The 22,800-nt window shown below is 44.2% G+C and overlaps 1 protein-coding gene across 7 annotated transcripts in view; it reads left to right on the forward strand.

The window, feature by feature from the left end:
* The window catches only part of LOC110504625 (actin-binding LIM protein 3), an 85,496-nt gene that overhangs the window by 12,889 nt on the left and 49,807 nt on the right, over positions 1 to 22,800 (forward strand). For all 7 annotated transcript variants that reach the window (XM_090220152.1, XM_090220155.1, XM_090220154.1 and 4 more), the window contains exon 2: positions 12,225 to 12,359. In XM_090220152.1, the coding sequence (XP_090076278.1) occupies positions 12,225 to 12,359 (135 nt within the window). The remainder of the gene's footprint in view (positions 1 to 12,224; positions 12,360 to 22,800) is intronic.

Below are 22,800 nucleotides of genomic sequence, written 5' to 3' on the forward strand. Positions count from 1 at the left end.
GTTGAAGAAATCAACTGTGGGAGCAATTATTAGGAAATGGAAGACATACAAGACCACTGATAATCTCCCTCGATCTGGGGCTCCATGCAAGATCTCACCCCGTGGGGTCAAAATGATCACAAGAACGGTGAGCAAAACGGTGAACCCCATACCTACTGTGAAGTATGGGGGTGGAAACATTATGCTTTGGGGCTGTTTTTATGCAAAGGGACCCGGACGACTGATCCGTGTAAAGGAAAGAATGAATGGGCCCATGTATCGTGAGATTTTGAGTGAAAACCTCCTTCCATCAGCAAGGACATTGAAGATGAAACGTGGCTGGGTCTTTCAGCATGACAATGATCCCAAACACACTGCCCAGGCAACAAAGGAGTGGCTTAGTAAGAAGCATTTCAAGGTCCTGGAGTGGCCTAGCCAGTCTCCAGATCTCAACACCATAGAAAATCTTTGGAGGGAGTTGAAAGTCTGTGTTGCCCAGCAACAGCCCCAAAACATCACTGCTCTAGAGGAGATCTGCATGGAGGAATGGGCCAAAATACCTGCAACAGTGTGTGAAAACCTTGTTAAGACTTACAGAAAATGTTTGACCTCTGTCATTGCCAACAAAGGGTATATAACAAAGTATTGAGATAAACTTTTGTTATTGACCAAATACTTGTTTTCCACCATAATTTGCAAATTAATTAATTAAAAATCCTACAATGTGATTTTCTAGATTTACTTTTCTCATTTTGTCTGTCATAGTTTAAGTGTAAAATTACAGGCCTCTCTCATCTTTTTAAGTGGGAGAACTTGCACAATTGGTGGCTGACTAAATACTTTTTTGCCCCACTGTATATGTATACAGTACCAGTCAAAAGTCTGGACACACCAATGCATTCAAGGGTTTTTCTTTCTTTATTATTTTCTACATTGTAGAATAATAGTGGAGACATCAGAACTATGAAATAACACAAATGGAATCATGTGGTAAGCAAAAAAGTGTCAAACAAATTCTTCAAAGTAGCCCCCCTTTGCCTTGATGACAGCGCGGCACACTCTTGGCATAGTGTAGGTGTGTCCAAACTTTTGACTGGTTATGTATATGTAAATAAAAGCCTCATTAAAGTTTGGCGCCTCCCTTATGTCAGCATAGGTCTGGACATGACAGGCTGTAGCCAATAGAGTATCATCTACACTTCAACATGTAGGCTAATTATTTATGCACATTTACAGTTGAAGTCAGAAGTTTACATACACCTTAGCCAAATACATTTAAATTCAGTTTTTCACAATTCCTGACATGTAATCCTAGTAACAATTCACTGTCTCAGGTCAGTTAGGATCACCACTTTATTTTAAGAATGTGAAATGTCAGAATAATAGTAGAGGGAGTGATTTATTTCAGCTTTTATTTCTTGAATCACATTCCCAGTGGGTCAAAAGTTTACATACACTCAATTAGTATTTGGTAGCATTGAATTACATTTTTTTAACTTGGGTCAAACGTTCCGGCTAGCCTTCCACAAGCTTCCCACAATAGGTTGGGTGAATTTTGGCCCATTCCTCCTTACAGAGCTGGTGTAACTGAGTCAGGTTTGTAGGCTTCCTTGCTCGCACACACTTTTTCAGTTCTGCCCACACATATTCTGCCACTCCAATACCTTGACTTTGTTGTCCTTAAGCCATTTTGCCACCACCTTGGAAGTATGCTTCGGGTCATTGTCCATTTGGAAGACCCATTTGCAACCAAGCTTAAACTTCTTGACTGATGTCTTGAGATGTTGCTTCAATATATCAACATCATTTTCCTTTCCTCATGATGCCACCTATTTTGTGAAGTGCACCAGTCCCTCCTGCAGCAAAGCACCCCCACAACATGATGCAGCCACCCCTGTGCTTCACGGTTGGGATGGTGTTCTTCAGCTTGCAAGCTTCCCCCTTTTTCCTCCAAACATAACGATGGTCATTATGGCCAAGCAGTTCTAATTTTGTTTCATCAGACCAAAGGACATTTCTCAAAAAAATATGATCTTTGTCCCCATGTGCAGTTGCAAACCATAGTCTGGATTTTTTATGGCAGTTTTGGAGCAGTGGCTTCTTCCTTGCTGAGCGGCCTTTGAGGTTATGTCGATATAGGACTCGTTTTACTGTGGATATAGATACTTTTGTACCTGCTTCCTCCAGCATCTTCACAAGGTCCTTTGCTGTTGTTCTGGGATTGATTTGCACTTTTCGCACTAAAGTACATTCATCTCTAGGAGATGGAACGCGTCTCCTTCCTGAGCGGTATGATGGCTGGGTGGTCCCATGGTTTTTATACTTGCGTGTTTTTCCTTACCGAATAGCTACTGTTTTCCAGTTGTCAAATCAATTTAATTGTCTATTTTGGTTAATGGCCTTGTTGCGTATGGCCTTGGTGCCCTGGCAGATTGGATACCTCTTGAAGGCCAAATGGCATTAGCCCTGAAATTTGTGATTTTCAAGAGGTACCCAATCTGCCAGGGCACCAAGGCCATTGGACCCTATATCACACTCTGATGGATGGGCCTCCCCAAGGGAAGGAAGGAAGGAAGTAGTAAATGAGAAAGAGAGAGAGGGGGTGGGGGTGAGAGAAACAGAGAAAGATAGAGGGTGTAGAGAGCTAGACTATACTGGTTTTCTGTAAATACAGACGGTCACTGACTTACTGCAGCTAATCACCACCTGCTTTGATCTTGTTGCCAACCCTACATCCCCTCCCTCTGTTCTGTTGTCTCCATCCTTCTCTCTTCTTCTCCTCCCTCTCATCTCTTCCGTTTATCTCAGTGGAGAGAGAGAGACTAACAACGACTAACAACTAACAACATTGGACACTTTATGTAACACAAAGCCTTCACTATCTCATCCTGGAATATCCAAGGCCTGAGGTCATCTACCTTTGGCCTAAAGAGCAGGAACCTGGACTTTATCAAATAAATCAGAAATACAGACATTGTCATCCTACAAGAAACATGGTATAGAGGAGACTGACCCACTGGTTGCCCTCTAGGTTACAGAGTTGGTAGTCCCATCCACCAAACTACCAGGTGTGAAACAGAGAAGAGGGGTGTGCTAATTTGGTGTAGAGCAGCCCTAACTCACTCTTATTATATTAATCAAAACAGGAACATTTTACATAAAAAGGAAATTATCTCAACAGAGATATTTTTTTCATTGAACCTTTATTTATCTCGGCAAGTCAGTTTACAATGACCCCAGTAAAACTTGGACAACGCTGGGACAACGCTGGGACAACGCTGGGACAACGCTGGGACAACGCTGGGCCAATGACCCCAGTAAAACTTGGACAACGCTGGGCCAATGACCCCAGTAAAACTTGGACAACGCTGGGCCAATGACCCCAGTAAAACTTGGACAACGCTGGGCCAATGACCCCAGTAAAACTTGGACAACGCTGGGCCAATGACCCCAGTAAAACTTGGACAACGCTGGGACAATGCTGGGACAACGCTGGGACAACGCTGGGACAACGCTGGGCCAATGACCCCAGTAAAACTTGGACAACGCTGGGCCAACGCTGGGACAACGCTGGGACAACGCTGGGACAACGCTGGGCCAATTGTGCGCCGCCCTTTTTATTTAATTTATTTATTTCACCTTTATTTAACCAGTTAGGCAGGTTGAGAACAAGTTCTCATTTACAATTGCGACCTGGCAAAGATAAAGCAAAGCAGTTCGACACATACAACGACACAGAGTTACACATGGAGTAAAACAGACATACAGTCAATAGTACAGTATAAACAAGTCTATATACGATGTGAGCAAATGAGGTGAGATAAGGGAGGTAAAGGCAAAAAAAAGGCAATGATGGTGAAGTGAACACAATATAGCAAGTAAAACACTGGAATGGTAGATTTGCAGTGGAAGAATGTGCAAAGTAGAAATAAAAATAATGGGGTGCAAAGGAGCTAAATAAATAACTACAGTAGGGAAAGAGGTAGTTGTTTGGGCTAAATTATAAATGGGCTATGTACAGGTGCAGTAATCTGTGAGCTGCTCTGACAGCTGGTGCTTAAAGCTAGTGAGGGAGATCAGTGGTCAGTTTCAGAGATTTTTGTAGTTCGTTCCAGTCATTGGCAGCAGAGAACTGGAAGGAGAGGCGGCCAAAGGAAGAATTGGTTTTGGGGGTGACGAGAGAGATATACCTGCTGGAGCACGTGCTACAGGTGGGTGCCTCTATGGTGACCAGCGAGCTGAGATAAGGGGGGACTTTACCTAGCAGGGTCTTGTAGATGACCTGGAGCCAGTGGGTTTGGCGAAGAGTATGAAGCGAGGGCCAGCCAACGAGAGCGTACAGGTCGCAGTGGTGGGTAGTATATGGGGCTTTGGTGACAAAACGGATGGCACTGTGATAGACTGCATCCAATTTATTGAGTAGGGTATTGGAGGCTATTTTGTAAATTACATCGCCGAAGTCGAGGATTGGTAGGATGGTCAGTTTTACAAGGGTATGTTTGGCAGCATGAGTGAAGGATGCCTTGTTGCGAAATAGGAAGCCAATCCTAGATTTAACTTTGGATTGGAGATCTTTGATGTGAGTCTGGAAGGAGAGTTTATAGTCTAACCAGACACCTAGATATTTGTAGTTGTCCACATATTCTAAGTCAGAACCATCCAGAGTAGTGATGTTGGGCAGGCGGGCAGGTGCAGGCAGCGATCGGTTGAATAGCATGCATTTAGTTTTACTTGTATTTAAGAGCAAATGGAGGCCACGGAAGGAGAGTTGAATGGCATTGAAGCTCGCCTGGAGGGTTGTTAACACAGTGTCCAAAGAAGGGCCAGAAGTATACAGAATGGTGTCGTGTGCATAGAGGTGGATCAGAGACTCACCAGCAGCAAGAGCGACATCATTGATGTATACAGAGAAGAGAGTCGCTCCAAGAATTTAACCCTGTGGCACCCCCATAGAGACTGCCAGAGGCCGGACAACAGGCCCTCTGATTTGACACACTGAACTCTATCAGAGAAGTAGTTGGTGAACCAGGCGAGGCAATCATTTGAGAAACCAAGGCTGTCGAGTCTGCCGATGAGGATGTGGTGATTGACAGAGTCGAAAGCCTTGGCCAGGTCAATGAATACGGCTGCACAGTATTGTTTCTTATCAATCACGACCGGATGTGATACAGCCTGGATTCGAACCAGGGACTGTAGTGACGCCTCTTGCACTGAGATACAGTGCCTCAGACTGCTCTGGAGCCAAAAAGTCCTCCTGTCTGCTACCTATTTCCTCTGACAAGAATCCCTATACTTTAATGAAGAATAGCTTCTCCATTCTAGAGGGGGAGATCAACCATTTCCAGGCCCAAGGACATGTACTTGTCTGTGGTGACCTAAATGATTGAACCTGACACTCTTAGCACACAGGGGGACAAACACCTACCTGGAGGTGACAGTATTCCCTCCCCCATATGCCCCCCTAGACACAACTATGACAACATAACCAACAAAGACGGGTCATATCACCGACCTCAACCCATAGTTTCTCAGAGCGATCACAGTCAGCCAATTGACACCCCTATCAGATCACAGCGAAATCATAGTCTATTTGAACAGAGCAGTACTCAATCATGAGGCATTGAAGCCGAACAAACAACATACTATTAATGAAATGCTATAGATGGAAGGAAGGAAGGTAGTGTAGAAACCTTCCAGAAAACAATTTGCCAACAACAAATCCAGTTCCTCCTAGACAACTTCCTGGACAAATTGTTTTCCTGCAACGCTGAAGGTGTAAACATAGCAGCAGGAAGCCTGAACAATATATTTGACCTATCAGCTAACGTATCAAATTTAAATTACGGCAGAAAACCTAAGACAACTAACAACAATGAGAAATGATTTGATGAGGATTGTAAAAATCTAAGAAAGAAATTGAGAAACCTATCCATCCAAAAACACAGAGAACCAAAAAAATCTTTGCTTCTCTCTGGTGATACACTAAAACAATACAGAAATAAACTAAGCAAAAAGAAGGAACAGCATGTCAGAAATCAGCTCATTGTGATTGAAGAATCCTTATAATCAAATCACTTTTGAGAAAATTAGAACACACTAAACCAACAACAACACAAAGCACTATTTATCCAAAATGGAGATGTATGGATAAACCACTTCCCCAAACTTTTCGGCCAAATAACAAAGAACCAATAGCAAAAACATATACATGATCAAATACACATTTTAGAATCAGCTATTATTACAGACTTCCAGAACCCACTGGATTCTGCAATTACATTGGATGAGCTACAGGACAAAATACAAACCCTCCAACCCAAAAAGGCCTGTGGTGTTGATGGTATATTAAACGGAATGATAAATATACAGACCACAACTTCAAATGGGCTATTCTTGAACTCTTTAACATCATCCTCAGCTCTGGCATCTTCCCCAATTTTTGGAACAAAGGCCCGGTCACGGCAGTGTATGGAGACATACAGTGTTTGACCCCAATAACTACTGTTGGAATATGGAATATATATCAATGAATTGGTGAGGGCAGTCTACAGCAACCGGCCTCACCCTACAGGACTCAGAAGTCAAATGTCTACTGTTTGCTGATGATCTGGTGCTTCTGTTCCCAACCAAGGAGGGCCTACAGCAGCACCTAGATCTTCTGTACAGATTCTGCCAGACCTGGGCCCTGACAGTAAATCTCAGTAAGACATAAATAATGGTGTAACAAAAAAGGTCCAGTAGCCAAGACAACAAATACAAATTCAATCTACACACTGGTGACCTAGAGCACACAAATATTTACACCTACCTCGGCCTAAACATCAACACCACAGGTACACACGGCTGTGAACAATCTAAGAGACAAGGCAAGAAGGGCCTTCTACGCCATCAAAAGGAACATCAACATCAACATCCCAATTAGGATCTGGCTAAAAATACTTGAGTCAGTTCTAGAAGCCATTGCCCTCTAGGGTTTTAGAATACCTGACCACTATGACTGACCCTAAATTAAGACAATCCTTGACTATGTACAGACTCAGTGAGCATAGCCTTGCTATTGAGAGAGGCCACCATAGGCAGACCTGGCTCTCAGGAGAAGACAGGATATGTGCACACTGCCCACAAAATGAGGTGGAAACTGAGCTGCACTTTTTAATCTTCTGCCAAATGTATGACCACGTTAGAGACACATATTTCCAACAGATCACACAGACCCACAAAGAATTTGAAAACAAATAAAACATTGTCACAACACTGTACAAAACCAATAATATAACATTTGAAATGTCTATATTATTTTACTACTTTTGTGTGTGTAATGTTTACTGTTTCCTGTTTATTTCCCTTTTGTTTATTGTCTATTCCATTTGTTTTGGCAATGTAAACATATGGAATGTTTCCCATGCCAATAAAGACCTTTGAATTAAAATGAATTGAGAGAGATATAGTGGAAAGAGGGAGTGAGAGAGTGCGAGGGACATGTCACATCCAATCTCCCACAATCCCTTGTGACTGTGAGCTCTCAGCCTGTGTTGAGGTCGGCGTAGAAATAGCAGCAGACTGCCACGGCCCTTTGTCTTATATCACTTAGCAACTGATCCAGGAGCTGTCTTACCATTTGGTAGTAAAACTACTGAACCACTAAGCTGCCCCGTTCACTGATCCAGGACCAGTTTTTAAATAACAGCAGCCTCCTGCCTTATGTATTTAACCACTTAGCTATCGCTTTGCCTGATTCACTTAGCCCAGGGCTGCCCAAACCTCTTCCTGGAGATCTACTGTCCTGTAGGTTTTTCAGTCCAACCCTAATTTAGCGAATTTGATTCAGCTAGTTAAGGTCTTGTTGAGCAGCTAAGTAGTAGCAGGTGTGTTAAATTAGGATTGGACTGAAAACCCGCAGGACGGTAGATCTCCAAGAAGAGGGTTGGGCAGCCCTGACTTAGCCTATCCAGGACCTGTGTATGTGCCTCCAACGGTGGCGTTTACCTTACCACTACCACCTTCAGTGATCCAGGACCAATGGTTACAGCTAATGACAACAATGTTAATGAACCACTTAGATACAACTGATACAGAACCTTTGTTCTGTTTGTCTGGGATGACTTAACACTCAACAGAGACAGACATTTAGATTTGAGCCATTTAGCAGACACTCTTATCCAGAGATACTACAGTAGTGAGTCATTTAGCAGACACTCTTATCCAGAGATACTACAGTAGTGAGTAATTTAGCAGACACTCTTACCCAGAGATACTACAGTAGTGAGTCATTTAGCAGACTCTCTTATCCAGAGAGACTTGCAGTAGTGAGTCATTTAGCAGACACTCTTATCCAGAGATACTACAGTAGTGAGTCATTTAGCAGACACTCTTATCCAGAGATACTACAGTAGTGAGTCATTTAGCAGACTCTCTTATCCAGAGATACTACAGTAGTGAGTCATTTAGCAGACTCTCTTATCCAGAGATACTACAGTAGTGAGTCATTTAGCAGACACTGATCCAGAGATACTACAGTAGTGAGTCATTTAGCAGACTCTCTTATCCAGAGATACTACAGTAGTGAGTCATTTAGCAGACACTTTTATCCAGAGATACTACAGTAGTGAGTCATTTAGCAGACTCTCTTATCCAGAGATACTACAGTAGTGAGTCATTTAGCAGACTCTCTTATCCAGAGATACTACAGTAGTGAGTCATTTAGCAGACACTCTTATCCAGAGATACTACAGTAGTGAGTCATTTAGCAGACCCTCTTATCCAGAGATACTACAGTAGTGAGTCATTTAGCAGACACTCTTATCCAGAGAGACTTACAGTAGTGAGTCATTTAGCAGACACTCTTATCCAGAGATACTACAGTAGTGAGTCATTTAGCAGACTCTGATCCAGAGATACTACAGTAGTGAGTCATTTAGCAGACTCTCTTATCCAGAGATACTACAGTAGTGAGTCATTTAGCAGACTCTCTTTTCCAGAGAGACTTGCAGTAGTGAGTCATTTAGCAGACTCTCTTATCCAGAGAGACTTGCAGTAGTGAGTCATTTAGCAGACTCTCTTATCCAGAGAGACTTGCGGTAGAGAGATGAGAGAGAGAGAGAGAGAGAGAGAGAGAGAGAGAGAGAGAGAGAGAGAGAGAGAGAGCAAGAGAGAGAGAGAGAGAGAGAGAGAGAGAGAGAGAGAGAGAGAGAGAGAGAGAGAGAGAGAGAGAGCAAGAGAGAGAGAGAGAGAGAGAGAGAGAGAGTTTGGCCTTGGCTCTTTCAGCTGAAAGGCATTATGATGCCCCTAGACAAAGAGAGAGAGAGTTTGGCCTGCATGTGTGACATACTGTAACTATCAAAAGTGGAGTTATGTCACACATGTAGCCAACACAAATATATGGAAATGTATGCTCTACCCAAAATTACAACCAACTGATTGCAGCATTATCGTAAAAATTGAAGAGACAAGTGGAAAGTGGAAAAGTAAGGAACTTGTCTGTCGCCTTTATATTAAAGACCAAAATTGGTTGAAGAAAATTGTGATAAATGAAAAAATATACCAGTGTCATTTAAGGAACAAAAAAATTATAGCTGTGCCATATAGATAGCAAAATAGTTTGGAAGAGATTTTTGATGTACTGATTCCATGGCACATGATATGCAAAACGACGCCAGATTCAAGACTTCTATTTCTATTATCATACAAAATTCTTGCAACCAACAGCATGTTATATATATGGGGGTTACTACCCTCCCAGCTCTGCAGATGTTGCTGTAAAGAGACAGAATCATTTGTTTTGGTACTGTCCATATGTAGCTTGCTTTCGGTAGCAGGTCCAGGAATGGCTGAAGAATTGTAACATTTACCTGGAGCTAACTCTGCAGACAGCAATACTGTGTGATCTAAAACATCATAGTCAATCAATCAATAATATAATAATACTTTTAGCAAAAAAAAATGTTTTTAATTTACAACCTGTAGAAACTATGAGAATAGAAAGGTTCAGGACTTTTGTGAAACATCACAGCACAATTGAAAAATATATGGCAAATAGGAAACTGGATGGTGTTAAGAAAAATATGGAAGGGGTTGAGTGGAGCTGAAGGCTGGGACTGGATGGTCTTCAGAGATAGATGGGAGGGGTTGAGTGGAGCTGAAGGCTGGGACTGGATGGTCTTCAGAGATAGATGGAAGGGGTTGAGTGGAGCTGAAGGCTGGGACTGGATGGTCTTCAGAGATAGATGGAAGGGGTTGAGGAGAGCTGAAGGCTGGGACTGGATGGTCTTCAGAGATTGATGGAAGGGGTTGAGTGGAGCTGAAGGCTGGGACTGGATGGTCTTCAGAGATAGATGGGAGGGGTTGAGGGGAGCTGAAGGCTGGGACTGGATGGTCTTCAGAGATAGATGGAAGGGGTTGAGGGGAGCTGGGACTGGATGGTCTTCAGAGATAGATGGAAGGGGTTGAGTGGAGCTGAAGGCTGGGACTGGATGGTCTTCAGAGATAGATGGAAGGGGTTGAGGGGAGCTGGGACTGGATGGTCTTCAGAGATAGATGGAAGGGGTTGAGGGGAGCTGGGACTGGATGGTCTTCAGAGATAGATGGGAGGGGTTGAGGGGAGCAGAAGGCTGGGACTGGATGGTCTTCAGAGATAGATGGGAGGGGTTGAGGAGAGCTGAAGGCTGGGACTGGATGGTCTTCAGAGAGAGATGGGAGGGGTTGAGGAGAGCTGAAGGCTGGCACTGGATGGTCTTCAGAGATAGATGGGAGGGGTTGAGGAGAGCTGAAGGCTGGGACTGGATCGTCTTCAGAAATAGATGGGAGGGGTTGAAGGGAGCTGAAGGGTGGGACTGGATGGTCTTCAGAGATAGATGGGAGGGGTTGAACGGAGCTGAAGACTGGGACTGGATGGTCTTCAGAGATAGATGGGAGGGGTTGAGGGGAGATGAAGGCTGGGACTAATAACAGCAAGATAACTAATGTAAAATAGATTGTGTCTGTAAAATGTATGTAATACCTGCCGGGGCATCAGGTAAAAAATAAATGGGGGATTGGAAATTACAATTACATTGATGGAAGCCCCAATCTATCTGCAATATTAAAGCTATTCGACCCCCTCAAATATTTTAAGATATAAAAATAGTCTAACAAATACCACAAGATAGTTTTGAGTGGAATTGTTCTTTAATCCGGGTAATGCTGGGCTGTGTACTTTCCCTCGCTCTGCTGTTGATGTTCTCGGAAGGAAGACAGGTGAACGGCATTATCCTCCTTCTCTTCTCTCCTCTCTTCTTCTCTTTTCTCCTCCTCGCTCTGCTGTTGATGTTCTCAGGAAGGAAGACAGGTGAATTGCATTATCCTCCTTCTCTTCTCTCCTCTCTTCTTCTCTTCTCTCCTCCTCTCTCTGCTGTTGATGTCCTCAGAAAGGAAGACAGGTGGAAGGCATTATCCTCCTTCTCTCATCCTCTCTGTGCCCTGGCTAGTGGCTAGCTCCCATGATACCTATTCTCCTCTCCTCTCCTCTCCTCTCCTCTCCTCTCCTCTCCTCTCTAGAGGACCGAAGCCTAGAGGATTACTCTACCTGGCACACACTACTTCCCTCTTGTCACAGAGAATTGGGTTAATCTATGCCAATCCCACACTCAATTTCAGGTTGCTTATCACTGCAGACGGGCATGGCAGTGGCCTATACACACACAAACGTATGCACGCACGCACTCACTGACACAGACAGACACACACTCTGTCTAGTACCCACTTGTTCATTGGCATGTCTGTGGAAACCTGTGGAGTTTTGTTTTTTTGTTTTGATTCCTCCCGTAACATAATATAGTGGTCGACTTCCACCGTTCCACTTGCATCCTGTGTTGGCACAACAAACTAGCATTGGATTCCAATTTCCCATTTGTGTTCTGTTCTGTCCCTGTTATGGTGTGACTGGTAAGGAATACTGACATTGTTAAGGAAACAATTGACTATTATAGAATGTGGGAATGAGCAATATGTCAAATCCACTCACAAATATGCATACAGAGCATGACAGAAGGGTAGAGAGGCTATTGCCAACTATAGTATAGCACAGATGATATATATTGACTGTTTTGTATTGTTTGGTATTGTTGGTTGCATCCCAGGTGGCACCCTGTTCCCTATGGGCCATGTTAAGTAGTAGTGAACTCTATAGGGAATATGGTGCCACCTGGGGGACAAACATCGATTGTTATGATTGGATGAGGTCAGCTGTCTCTACTCCTGTCTTTTTACAGCCTATCAGCAGGCCTCTTTGGGCGGTGAGCGGAGCACTGGACCAATCCGGTGCCAGCGTTGTCGGGAGGCGTGTAAGGGAGAGGTGGTGCGCGTTCAGGACACACACTTCCATGTCAAGTGTTTCACCTGCACAGGTAAGGACATGCTGGGCTATGCTTGGCTGAGCTATGCTGGGCTATGCTGGGCTGGGCTATGCTGGGCTGGGCTATGCTGGGCTGGGCTATGCTGGGCTATGCTGGGCTGGGCTATGCTGGGCTGGGCAATGCTGGGCTGGGCTATGCTGGGCTATGCTGGGACATGCTATGCTGGGCTATGCTGGGCTGGGCTATGCTGGGCTGGGCTATGCTGGGCTGGGCTATGCTGGGTTATGCTGGGCTATGCTGGGACATGCTGGGCTATGCTGGGCTATGCTGGGACATGCAATGCTGGGCTATGCTGGGCTATGCTGGGACATGCTATGCTGGGCTACGCTGGGCTATGCTGGGACATGCTATGCTGGGCTATGCTGGGCTATGCTGGGCCAAGCTGGGACATGCTATGCTGGGATTCTTACAGGCTGGGACTCGGACTGTGATGTCAATTCCCTGCGGACACACTCACTCACTCACTCACTCACTCACTCACTCACTCACTCACTCACTCACTCCAAGCCATGGCAGTAATGATTCAGTCTAGGGATTTGGAAGGATCAGAAGGACCATGAAAGAGGGTGTGGCCTCCTGCTAAGGGGTGTGTAGGAGGACGTGGGCTCCTGCTAAGGGGTGTGTAGGAGGACATGACCTCCTGCTAAGGGGTGTGTAGGAGGGCGTGGCCTCCTGATAAGGGGTGTGTAGGAGGGCATGGCCTCCTGATAAGGGGTGTGTAGGAGGACGTGGGCTCCTGCTAAGGTGTGTAGAAGGGCGTGGGCTCTTGCTAAGGGGTGTGTAGGAGGGCGTGGGCTCCTGCTAAGGGGTGTGTAGGAGGGCGTGGCCTCCTGCTAAGGGGTGTGTAGAAGGGCGTGGGCTCCTGCTAAGGGGTGTGTAGGAGGGCGTGGCCTCCTGCTAAGGGGTGTGTAGGAGGACGTGGGCTCCTGCTAAGAGGTGTGTAGGAGGGTGTGGGCTCCTGCTAAGGGGTGTGTAGGAGGACGTGGGCTCCTGCTAAGAGGTGTGTAGGAGGGCGTGGCCTCCTGCTAAGGGGTGTGTAGGAGGACGTGGGCTCCTGCTAAGAGGTGTGTAGGAGGGTGTGGGCTCCTGCTAAGGGGTATGTAGGAGGACGTGGGCTCCTGCTAAGAGGTGTGTAGGAGGGTGTGGGCTCCTGCTAAGGGGTGTGTAGGAGGACGTGGGCTCCTGCTAAGAGGTGTGTAGGAGGGCGTGGCCTCCTGCTAAGGGGTGTGTAGGAGGGCATGGGCTCCTGCTAAGGGGTGTGTAGGAGGGTGTGGGCTCCTGCTAAGGGGTGTGTAGGAGGGCGTGGGCTCATGCTAAGGGGTATGAAGGAGGGCATGGCCTCCTGCTAAGGTGTGTAGGAGGGTGTGGGCTCCTGCTAAGGGGTATGTAGGAGGGCGTGGCCTCCTGCTAAGGGGTGTGTAGGAGGGCATGGCCTCCTGATAAGGGGTGTGTAGGAGGGCGTGGGCTCCTGCTATGGGGTGTGTAGGAGGGCGTGGGCTCCTGCTAAGGGGTATGTAGGAGGGCGTGGCCTCCTGCTAAGGTGTGTAGGAGTGCGTGCGCTCCTGCTAAGGGGTGTGTGGAGGACATGGGCTCCTGCTAAGGGGTGTGTAGGAGGGTGTGGGCTCCTGCTAAGGGGTGTGTAGGAGGTTGTGGCCTCCTGCTAAGGGGTGTGTAGGGGAGCGTGGGCTCCTGCTAAGGGGTGTGTAGTAGGCGTGGCCTACTACTAAGGGGTGTGTTGGAAAGAGTTATTATACACGCAAGCATTTCTCTGTAGAATCTCTACCTACAGTGTGATACATTGTGTCATGGCAACAACAGTATGTACAACTGTTGTAGATAGGGTCCATAGACTTGTGGCTGTGTAGTCATGTTCTTACACCCTCTATCAGATAGCAGTTGAAATGCCTGCTCCAGTACAGCACATAGTTCACTGCCACCATAGAAAGCTTTTGTGTAAGTAACTTAGTCAAGGATTGTTTCATGTTTATGATATCCCCCTCTACTTTCACTTGTGTGTTTTCAGTTGAGGGGTTGCTGTGGTAACCATGTCAAGGGGCTCCCTCCGGTCTGATTCGTGGTTATTCTCAGCATCACTAGGGAGCCTCAACCAATGGGAAACCCCCATTACAGACCCCAGAGACCAGACAGAGGGTTCAGACAGAGAAAGATAGTGAGAGAAGGAGAGAGAGAGGGAGGGATGGAGACAAAGATATATATAAATAGAGAGAGAGTGACCCTTTGTGTGGCAGGTAGCTTAGTGGTTAGAGCATTGGGCCAGTAACCAAAAGGTTGCTAGATCAAATCCCAACGTAAAAAGGTACAAATCTGTCATTCTGCCCCTGAACAAGGTAGTTAACCCACAGTTCCTGGGCTGTCATTGAAAATAAGAATTGGTTCTTAACTGACTTGCCTAGTTAAATAAATGTTAAATATATTTTTTAAATGTTGTCATCATACTTTTCTCTCTAAATCTCTCTGCCCCTCCCCTCTCTCACTACCCCTACCCTTAACTGTCCTCTCTACTCCTTCCATCTCAAAATGGAACACATGGGATAATCCCAAAAGCAAACTCAAGCACAACTCAAATAGTTTGACATTGATGTATTTGACCTAGGTTCTGACCTAGACCAAAGCAGAGGCGTGATGCCAGTACAGTAGAGCAGTATTGTGTGACCATGCCCTCCCTCGCTGTGGTTCCAGTAGCATCGATGGCCACAGTTTTCTAAAGACCTGCTATTGTTTCACTGTCACCCCTATCCTTTCCTCCCTACCCTTCCCTCTCAACTACATGTTCCCTTCTCTATTCACACCCCTCTTTTCACTTCTGTTTGTTCTTCATTCCTGTTGTTTGTCTTTGACTAATGATGATCTGGGTGTGTGATGGGGAATGAAACACACACATGATGAAAGATAGAAAGATGGAGAGAAAGATGGAGGGAAAGAGAGAGAGAGACATAGAAAGAGGTTGGTAATGGCTCAGGCAACAGTTATCAAAACAAGCATTTATATATCTCTCTCGCTCCCTCTGTCTCTCTCTCTCTCTGATAGTTATCTAAGCATGAAATCAATTTCCCATCATGGGACAGTTTGACATTGGCGTGTTTAGCATGTGATAAGGAGGCTGAACGAAGAAGTGTGTGTGTATGTGTGTGTGTCTGTGTGTGTGCACACGTGTGCATGTGCATGTGTGTGCGTGCATAAGTGCATGTGTGTGTTTGTGATAGGAATTATAAAATGCCAAGGTGGACGATATGTGGTTATATTTGTCATAATATGATATTAGTTTATCTTGATCTTTCTAACTTTGTCTGTGTGTGTTGTCTCTGTCTGGCTGTAAGGAAACATATAGGTAAAATGGAGGAAACATACAGAAAAGATACAGGAAACATATAGGAAACATGTAGGAAACATGTAGGAAACATATAGGAAACATGTAGGAAACATGTAGGAAACATATAGGAAACATGTAGGAAACATATAGGAAACATGTAGGAAACATGTAGGAAACATGTAGGAAACATATAGGAAACATGTAGGAAACATATAGGAAACATGTAGGAAACATATAGGAAACATGTAAGAAACATATAGGAAACATGTAGGAAACATATAGGAAACATGTAGGAAACGTGTAGGAAACATGTAGGATACATGTAGGAAACATATAGGGAAAATGGAGGAAACATATAGGGAAAAACATATAGGTAAAATGGAGGAGACATATAGATAAAATGGAGGCAACATATAGGAAACATGTAGGAAATATACAGTATAGGAAACATGTAGAAAACACATAGGAAACAACTAGGCAGAACTCTTTATATTCAACTCATTTCACCTTGGGAAACAGAAAGTGCCATTCCCTGAGAAGCTCTCCCTTCAAAGGCAGTCAAGCACCCAAGCTAACGTTGGCTAGCTTGCTAGCTACTTCCAGACACAAATGAGAGTGGCCATTCTGACCATTTCACTCGCCCTAGCAGAGCTGGTTAGGCAGTTTTCAGTGTTATCCAGAGTGTTGGTGACTAACTGTGTTTCTGGCAACAATTTAATTACGCTTTTTTGCCATCGTTAACTGACACCGGCCATATTCGGTGTTGAACACTAGTCAATTCATTATTCTGTGCTCAGACTAGAGTGCTCTGAAATCGGAGTAGATAGCCAGAACAAATTTATGAAAGCACCCGAATGTTCATTGAAAACTCACAACAACTATTCCATTTAGCTTAGCTAAGAATGACGGGAATAATCAAGTCAATAAACTTTGGCTAGTTAGATAGCCTATAGTTAATATACTGGCAAGTTTATGTACAACTACTAACGTTAGGTAGCTAGCTAACATACCGGTACATACTGCTGTAATGATATGCAATGTGGGACAGCGTAGCTAACAGATTGTCAGCCAACATAACATTTAAGGTAACTTATTTGAAAGTAATTACTTTATTACATTGCTCATAATTAGTTAAAGCAATTAATTTGTAGCCGCTATTGTTGGACTTTGGCTGCATATTTTTCCAAATTTTCTTCAAATCTGGAAACGATGTGAAGCCACTCCCATTTCCTGAATAATTGCATTATGGGCCCTAAAGTACGGAAATAGTGTCCTCTGCGTGTATACTTCATATTTTGGTGAATTTAGTACGAAATCTGGAAACTTTTGGCATACTAACTATATCCATACTATGACCAATAAGCATACTATATACTCAATTCACGTCACAAATAGTATGATTAGTGTGGGTAGTATGAGTATTCGAACACAGCTTTTGTCTGTCTGTCTGTCTGTCTGTCTGTCTGTCTGTCTGTCTGTCTGTCTGTCTGTCTGTCTGTCTCTCTCTCTCTGTCTCTCTCTCTCTCTCTCTCTCTCTCTCTCTCTCTCTCTCTCTCTGTCTCTCTCTCTCTCTCCCTCTCTCTCTGTCTCTCTCTCTCTCTCTCTCTCTCTCAGCAGTGAGTTCAGTGGAATTGTGATGATGGAGACGGCGAGAGAGAGGTTATTATTACAGCATTCTGTTGACTGTAGCAGCAGGCTCAGTTATAGAGAAGTCATTATAACGCCATTCTGTTGACTGTAGCAGCAGGCTCAGTTATAGAGAAGTCATTATAACGCCATTCTGTTGACTGTAGCAGCAGGCTCAGTTATAGAGAAGTCATTATAACGCCATTCTGTTGACTGTAGCAGCAGGCTCAGTTATAGAGAAGTCATTATAACGCCATTCTGTTGACTGTAGCAGCAGGCTCAGTTATAGAGAAGTCATTATAACGCCATTCTGTTGACTGTAGCAGCAGGCTCAGTTATAGAGAAGTCATTATAACGCCATTCTGTTGACTGTAGCAGCAGGCTCAGTTATAGAGAAGTCATTATAACGCCATTCTGTTGACTGTAGCAGCAGGCTCAGTTATAGAGAAGTCATTATAACGCCATTCTGTTGACTGTAGCAGCAGGCTCAGTTATAGAGAAGTCATTATAACGCCATTCTGTTGACTGTAGCAGCAGGCTCAGTTATAGAGAAGTCATTATAACGCCATTCTGTTGACTGTAGCAGCAGGCTCAGTTATAGAGAAGTCATTATAACGCCATTCTGTTGACTGTAGCAGCAGGCTCAGTTATAGAGAAGTCATTATAACGCCATTCTGTTGACTGTAGCAGCAGGCTCAGTTATAGAGAAGTCATTATAACGCCATTCTGTTGACTGTAGCAGCAGGCTCAGTTATAGAGAAGTCATTATAACGCCATTCTGTTGACTGTAGCAGCAGGCTCAGTTATAGAGAAGTCATTATAACGCCATTCTGTTGACTGTAGCAGCAGGCTCAGTTATAGAGAAGTCATTATAACGCCATTCTGTTGACTGTAGCAGCAGGCTCAGTTATAGAGAAGTCATTATAACGCCATTCTGTTGACTGTAGCAGCAGGCTCAGTTATAGAGAAGTCATTATAACGCCATTCTGTTGACTGTAGCAGCAGGCTCAGTTATAGAGAAGTCATTATAACGCCATTCTGTTGACTGTAGCAGCAGGCTCAGTTATAGAGAAGTCATTATAACGCCATTCTGTTGACTGTAGCAGCAGGCTCAGTTATAGAGAAGTCATTATAACGCCATTCTGTTGACTGTAGCAGCAGGCTCAGTTATAGAAAAGTCATTATAACGCCATTCTGTTGACTGTAGCAGCAGGCTCCGTTATAGAGAAGTCATTATAACGCCATTCTGTTGACTGTAGCAGCAGGCTCCGTTATAGAGAAGTCATTATAACGCCATTCTGTTGACTGTAGCAGCAGGCTCAGTTATAGAGAAGTCATTATAACGCCATTCTGTTGACTGTAGCAGCAGGCTCAGTTATAGAGAAGTCATTATAACGCCATTCTGTTGACTGTAGCAGCAGGCTCAGTTATAGAGAAGTCATTATAACGCCATTCTGTTGACTGTAGCAGCAGGCTCAGTTATAGAGAAGTCATTATAACGCCATTCTGTTGACTGTAGCAGCAGGCTCAGTTATAGAGAAGTCATTATAACGCCATTCTGTTGACTGTAGCAGCAGGCTCAGTTATAGAGAAGTCATTATAACGCCATTCTGTTGACTGTAGCAGCAGGCTCCGTTATAGAGAAGTCATTATAACGCCATTCTGTTGACTGTAGCAGCAGGCTCCGTTATAGAGAAGTCATTATAACGCCATTCTGTTGACTGTAGCAGCAGGCTCAGTTATAGAGAAGTCATTATAACGCCATTCTGTTGACTGTAGCAGCAGGCTCAGTTATAGAGAAGTCATTATAACGCCATTCTGTTGACTGTAGCAGCAGGCTCAGTTATAGAGAAGTCATTATAACGCCATTCTGTTGACTGTAGCAGCAGGCTCAGTTATAGAGAAGTCATTATAACGCCATTCTGTTGACTGTAGCAGCAGGCTCAGTTATAGAGGAGTCATTATAACGCCATTCTGTTGACTGTAGCAGCAGGCTCAGTTATAGAGAAGTCATTATAACGCCATTCTGTTGACTGTAGCAGCAGGCTCAGTTATAGAGAAGTCATTATAACGCCATTCTGTTGACTGTAGCAGCAGGCTCAGTTATAGAGAAGTCATTATAACGCCATTCTGTTGACTGTAGCAGCAGGCTCAGTTATAGAGAAGTCATTATAACGCCATTCTGTTGACTGTAGCAGCAGGCTCAGTTATAGAGAAGTCATTATAACGCCATTCTGTTGACTGTAGCAGCAGGCTCAGTTATAGAGAAGTCATTATAACGCCATTCTGTTGACTGTAGCAGCAGGCTCAGTTATAGAGAAGTCATTATAACGCCATTCTGTTGACTGTAGCAGCAGGCTCAGTTATAGAGAAGTCATTATAACGCCATTCTGTTGACTGTAGCAGCAGGCTCAGTTATAGAGAAGTCATTATAACGCCATTCTGTTGACTGTAGCAGCAGGCTCAGTTATAGAGAAGTCATTATAACGCCATTCTGTTGACTGTAGCAGCAGGCTCCGTTATAGAGAAGTCATTATAACGCCATTCTGTTGACTGTAGCAGCAGGCTCCGTTATAGAGAAGTCATTATAACGCCATTCTGTTGACTGTAGCAGCAGGCTCAGTTATAGAGAAGTCATTATAACGCCATTCTGTTGACTGTAGCAGCAGGCTCAGTTATAGAGAAGTCATTATAACGCCATTCTGTTGACTGTAGCAGCAGGCTCAGTTATAGAGAAGTCATTATAACGCCATTCTGTTGACTGTAGCAGCAGGCTCAGTTATAGAGAAGTCATTATAACGCCATTCTGTTGACTGTAGCAGCAGGCTCAGTTATAGAGAAGTCATTATAACGCCATTCTGTTGACTGTAGCAGCAGGCTCCGTTATAGAGAAGTCATTATAACGCCATTCTGTTGACTGTAGCAGCAGGCTCAGTTATAGAGAAGTCATTATAACGCCATTCTGTTGACTGTAGCAGCAGGCTCAGTTATAGAGAAGTCATTATAACGCCATTCTGTTGACTGTAGCAGCAGGCTCAGTTATAGAGAAGTCATTATAACGCCATTCTGTTGACTGTAGCAGCAGGCTCAGTTATAGAGAAGTCATTATAACGCCATTCTGTTGACTGTAGCAGCAGGCTCAGTTATAGAGAAGTCATTATAACGCCATTCTGTTGACTGTAGCAGCAGGCTCAGTTATAGAGAAGTCATTATAACGCCATTCTGTTGACTGTAGCAGCAGGCTCAGTTATAGAGAAGTCATTATAACGCCATTCTGTTGACTGTAGCAGCAGGCTCAGTTATAGAGAAGTCATTATAACGCCATTCTGTTGACTGTAGCAGCAGGCTCAGTTATAGAGAAGTCATTATAACGCCATTCTGTTGACTGTAGCAGCAGGCTCAGTTATAGAGAAGTCATTATAACGCCATTCTGTTGACTGTAGCAGCAGGCTCAGTTATAGAGAAGTCATTATAACGCCATTCTGTTGACTGTAGCAGCAGGCTCAGTTATAGAGAAGTCATTATAACGCCATTCTGTTGACTGTAGCAGCAGGCTCAGTTATAGAGAGCACAATATTTATGTATTTATTTATTTCACCTTTATTTAACCAGGTAGGCTAGTTGAGAACACCTTTATTTAACCAGGTAGGCCAGTTGAGAACAAGTTCTCATTTACAACTGCGACCTGGCCAAGATAAAGCAAAGCAGTGCGACAAAAACAACAACACAGAGTACAGTCAATAACACAAAAGACAAAATAACACAGAATAACACAAAATAAAAATATAAAAATCTATGTATAGTGCGTGCAAATGTAGAAGACTAGGGCGTAGAGGGAAAATAATTACAATTTAGCATTAATACTGGATTGATGGATGTGCAGATGATGATTTGCAAGTAGAGATACAAAAGAGCAAGAGGGTAAGTAATAATATGGGGATGAGGTAGTCGGGTGTGTTATTTACCGATGGGCTATGTACAGGTGCAGTGATCGGTACACTGCTCTTACAGCTGATGCTTAAAGTTAGTGAGGGAGATGTAATTCTCCAACTTCAGTGATTTTTGCAATTCGTTCCATTCATTGGCAGCAGAGAACTGGAAGGAAAGGCAGCCAAAGGGGGAGTTGGCTTTGGGGATGACCTGTGAAATATACCTGCTGGAGCGAGTGCTACGGGTGGGTGTTACTATGGTGACCAGTGAGCTGAGATAGGGCGGAGCTTTACCTAGCAAAGACTTATAGATGACCTGGAGCCAGTGGGTTTGGCGACGAATATGTAGCGAGGAGCAGCCAACAAGAGCATACAGGTTGCAGTGGTGTGTAGAATATGGGGCTTTGGTGACAAAACGGATTGCACTGTGATAGACTGCGTCCAGTTTGTGTTGGAGGCTATTTTGTAAATAACATTGCCGAAGTCAAGGATCGGTAGGATAGTCACGAGGGTATGTTTGGCAGTATGAGTGAAGGAGGCTTTGTTGCGAAATAGGAAGCGAATTCTAGATTTAACTTTGGATTGGAGATTCTTAATGTGAGTCTGGAAGGAGAGTTTACAGTCTAGGTATTTATAGTTGACACCCAGGTATTTATAGTTGTCCACATATTCTAAGTCAGAACCGTCCAGAGTAGTGATGCTAGTCGGGCAGGCGGGTGGAGGCAGAGCGATCGGTTGACTTAGCCTTATGGACGCGCTGCCTATGAGCCTATGTCAGTCTACTATTCCCCATAGTAGAAAAGTTGACCTATTCTATTGGTCAGCTTGTCGAGAAGAAAATAGCCCAAACAATAGTAGGCTTAGGCTACATAAAACAAAATGAATCTGATGCAACAGTTCAGAACGTTTAGTGTAACATGTTGTTAAACTATTATTTCTTAACGTTATTAGCGCAGCAATGCACACAGTTCGTAGGCTACGTGTGAACGTGCGTTTGGCTACCGGACAATGAAAGAAAGTTGATAACCAATAGAACATAAGAGAAACAGGCTATTGGTTTCAATGGGATATGTGTCTTTATAAAATAATTGCTTCCACGGATATGGTCCGATGTTGCCACGGCTACTTTGAAGGCAAAATATTCCTCATCATCTGTAGTAAAACGGACAGGTGTCCGTTCCCTTCCGGGTCGGGTGGCGCTCGGCGGTCGTCGTCACCGGCCTATTAGCTGCCTCTGATTGTCTTTCCTCCCCCTCCTTGTATGTTTATTGTTAGCACCTGTTTGTGATGATTAGTTGGGCTTCTTTAGACAGCTTGTTGTGCGTTTGTTGTGCGGGATTAATCATTGTGACCTTCGTCTCTGTAGTAGAGGAACGTGTTTGTGCCTGGTCGTGTCTTTCAGTTGTACATTTTTCATTCCCCGTGTTTGGGGCCGTTATTATTGTGAGCACCCTGTGGTGCGTTGGTGCAATTAAAGAGCACAGCATTGCACTCTCTGTCTCCTGCGTTTGACTCCACACCCACGACACCCGGAGCATTACAACAG

The sequence above is a fragment of the Oncorhynchus mykiss genome, chromosome 25 (assembly GCF_057628025.1).
Source record: "Oncorhynchus mykiss isolate SJ-2025 chromosome 25, ASM5762802v1, whole genome shotgun sequence".
Taxonomy (NCBI): domain Eukaryota; kingdom Metazoa; phylum Chordata; class Actinopteri; order Salmoniformes; family Salmonidae; genus Oncorhynchus; species Oncorhynchus mykiss.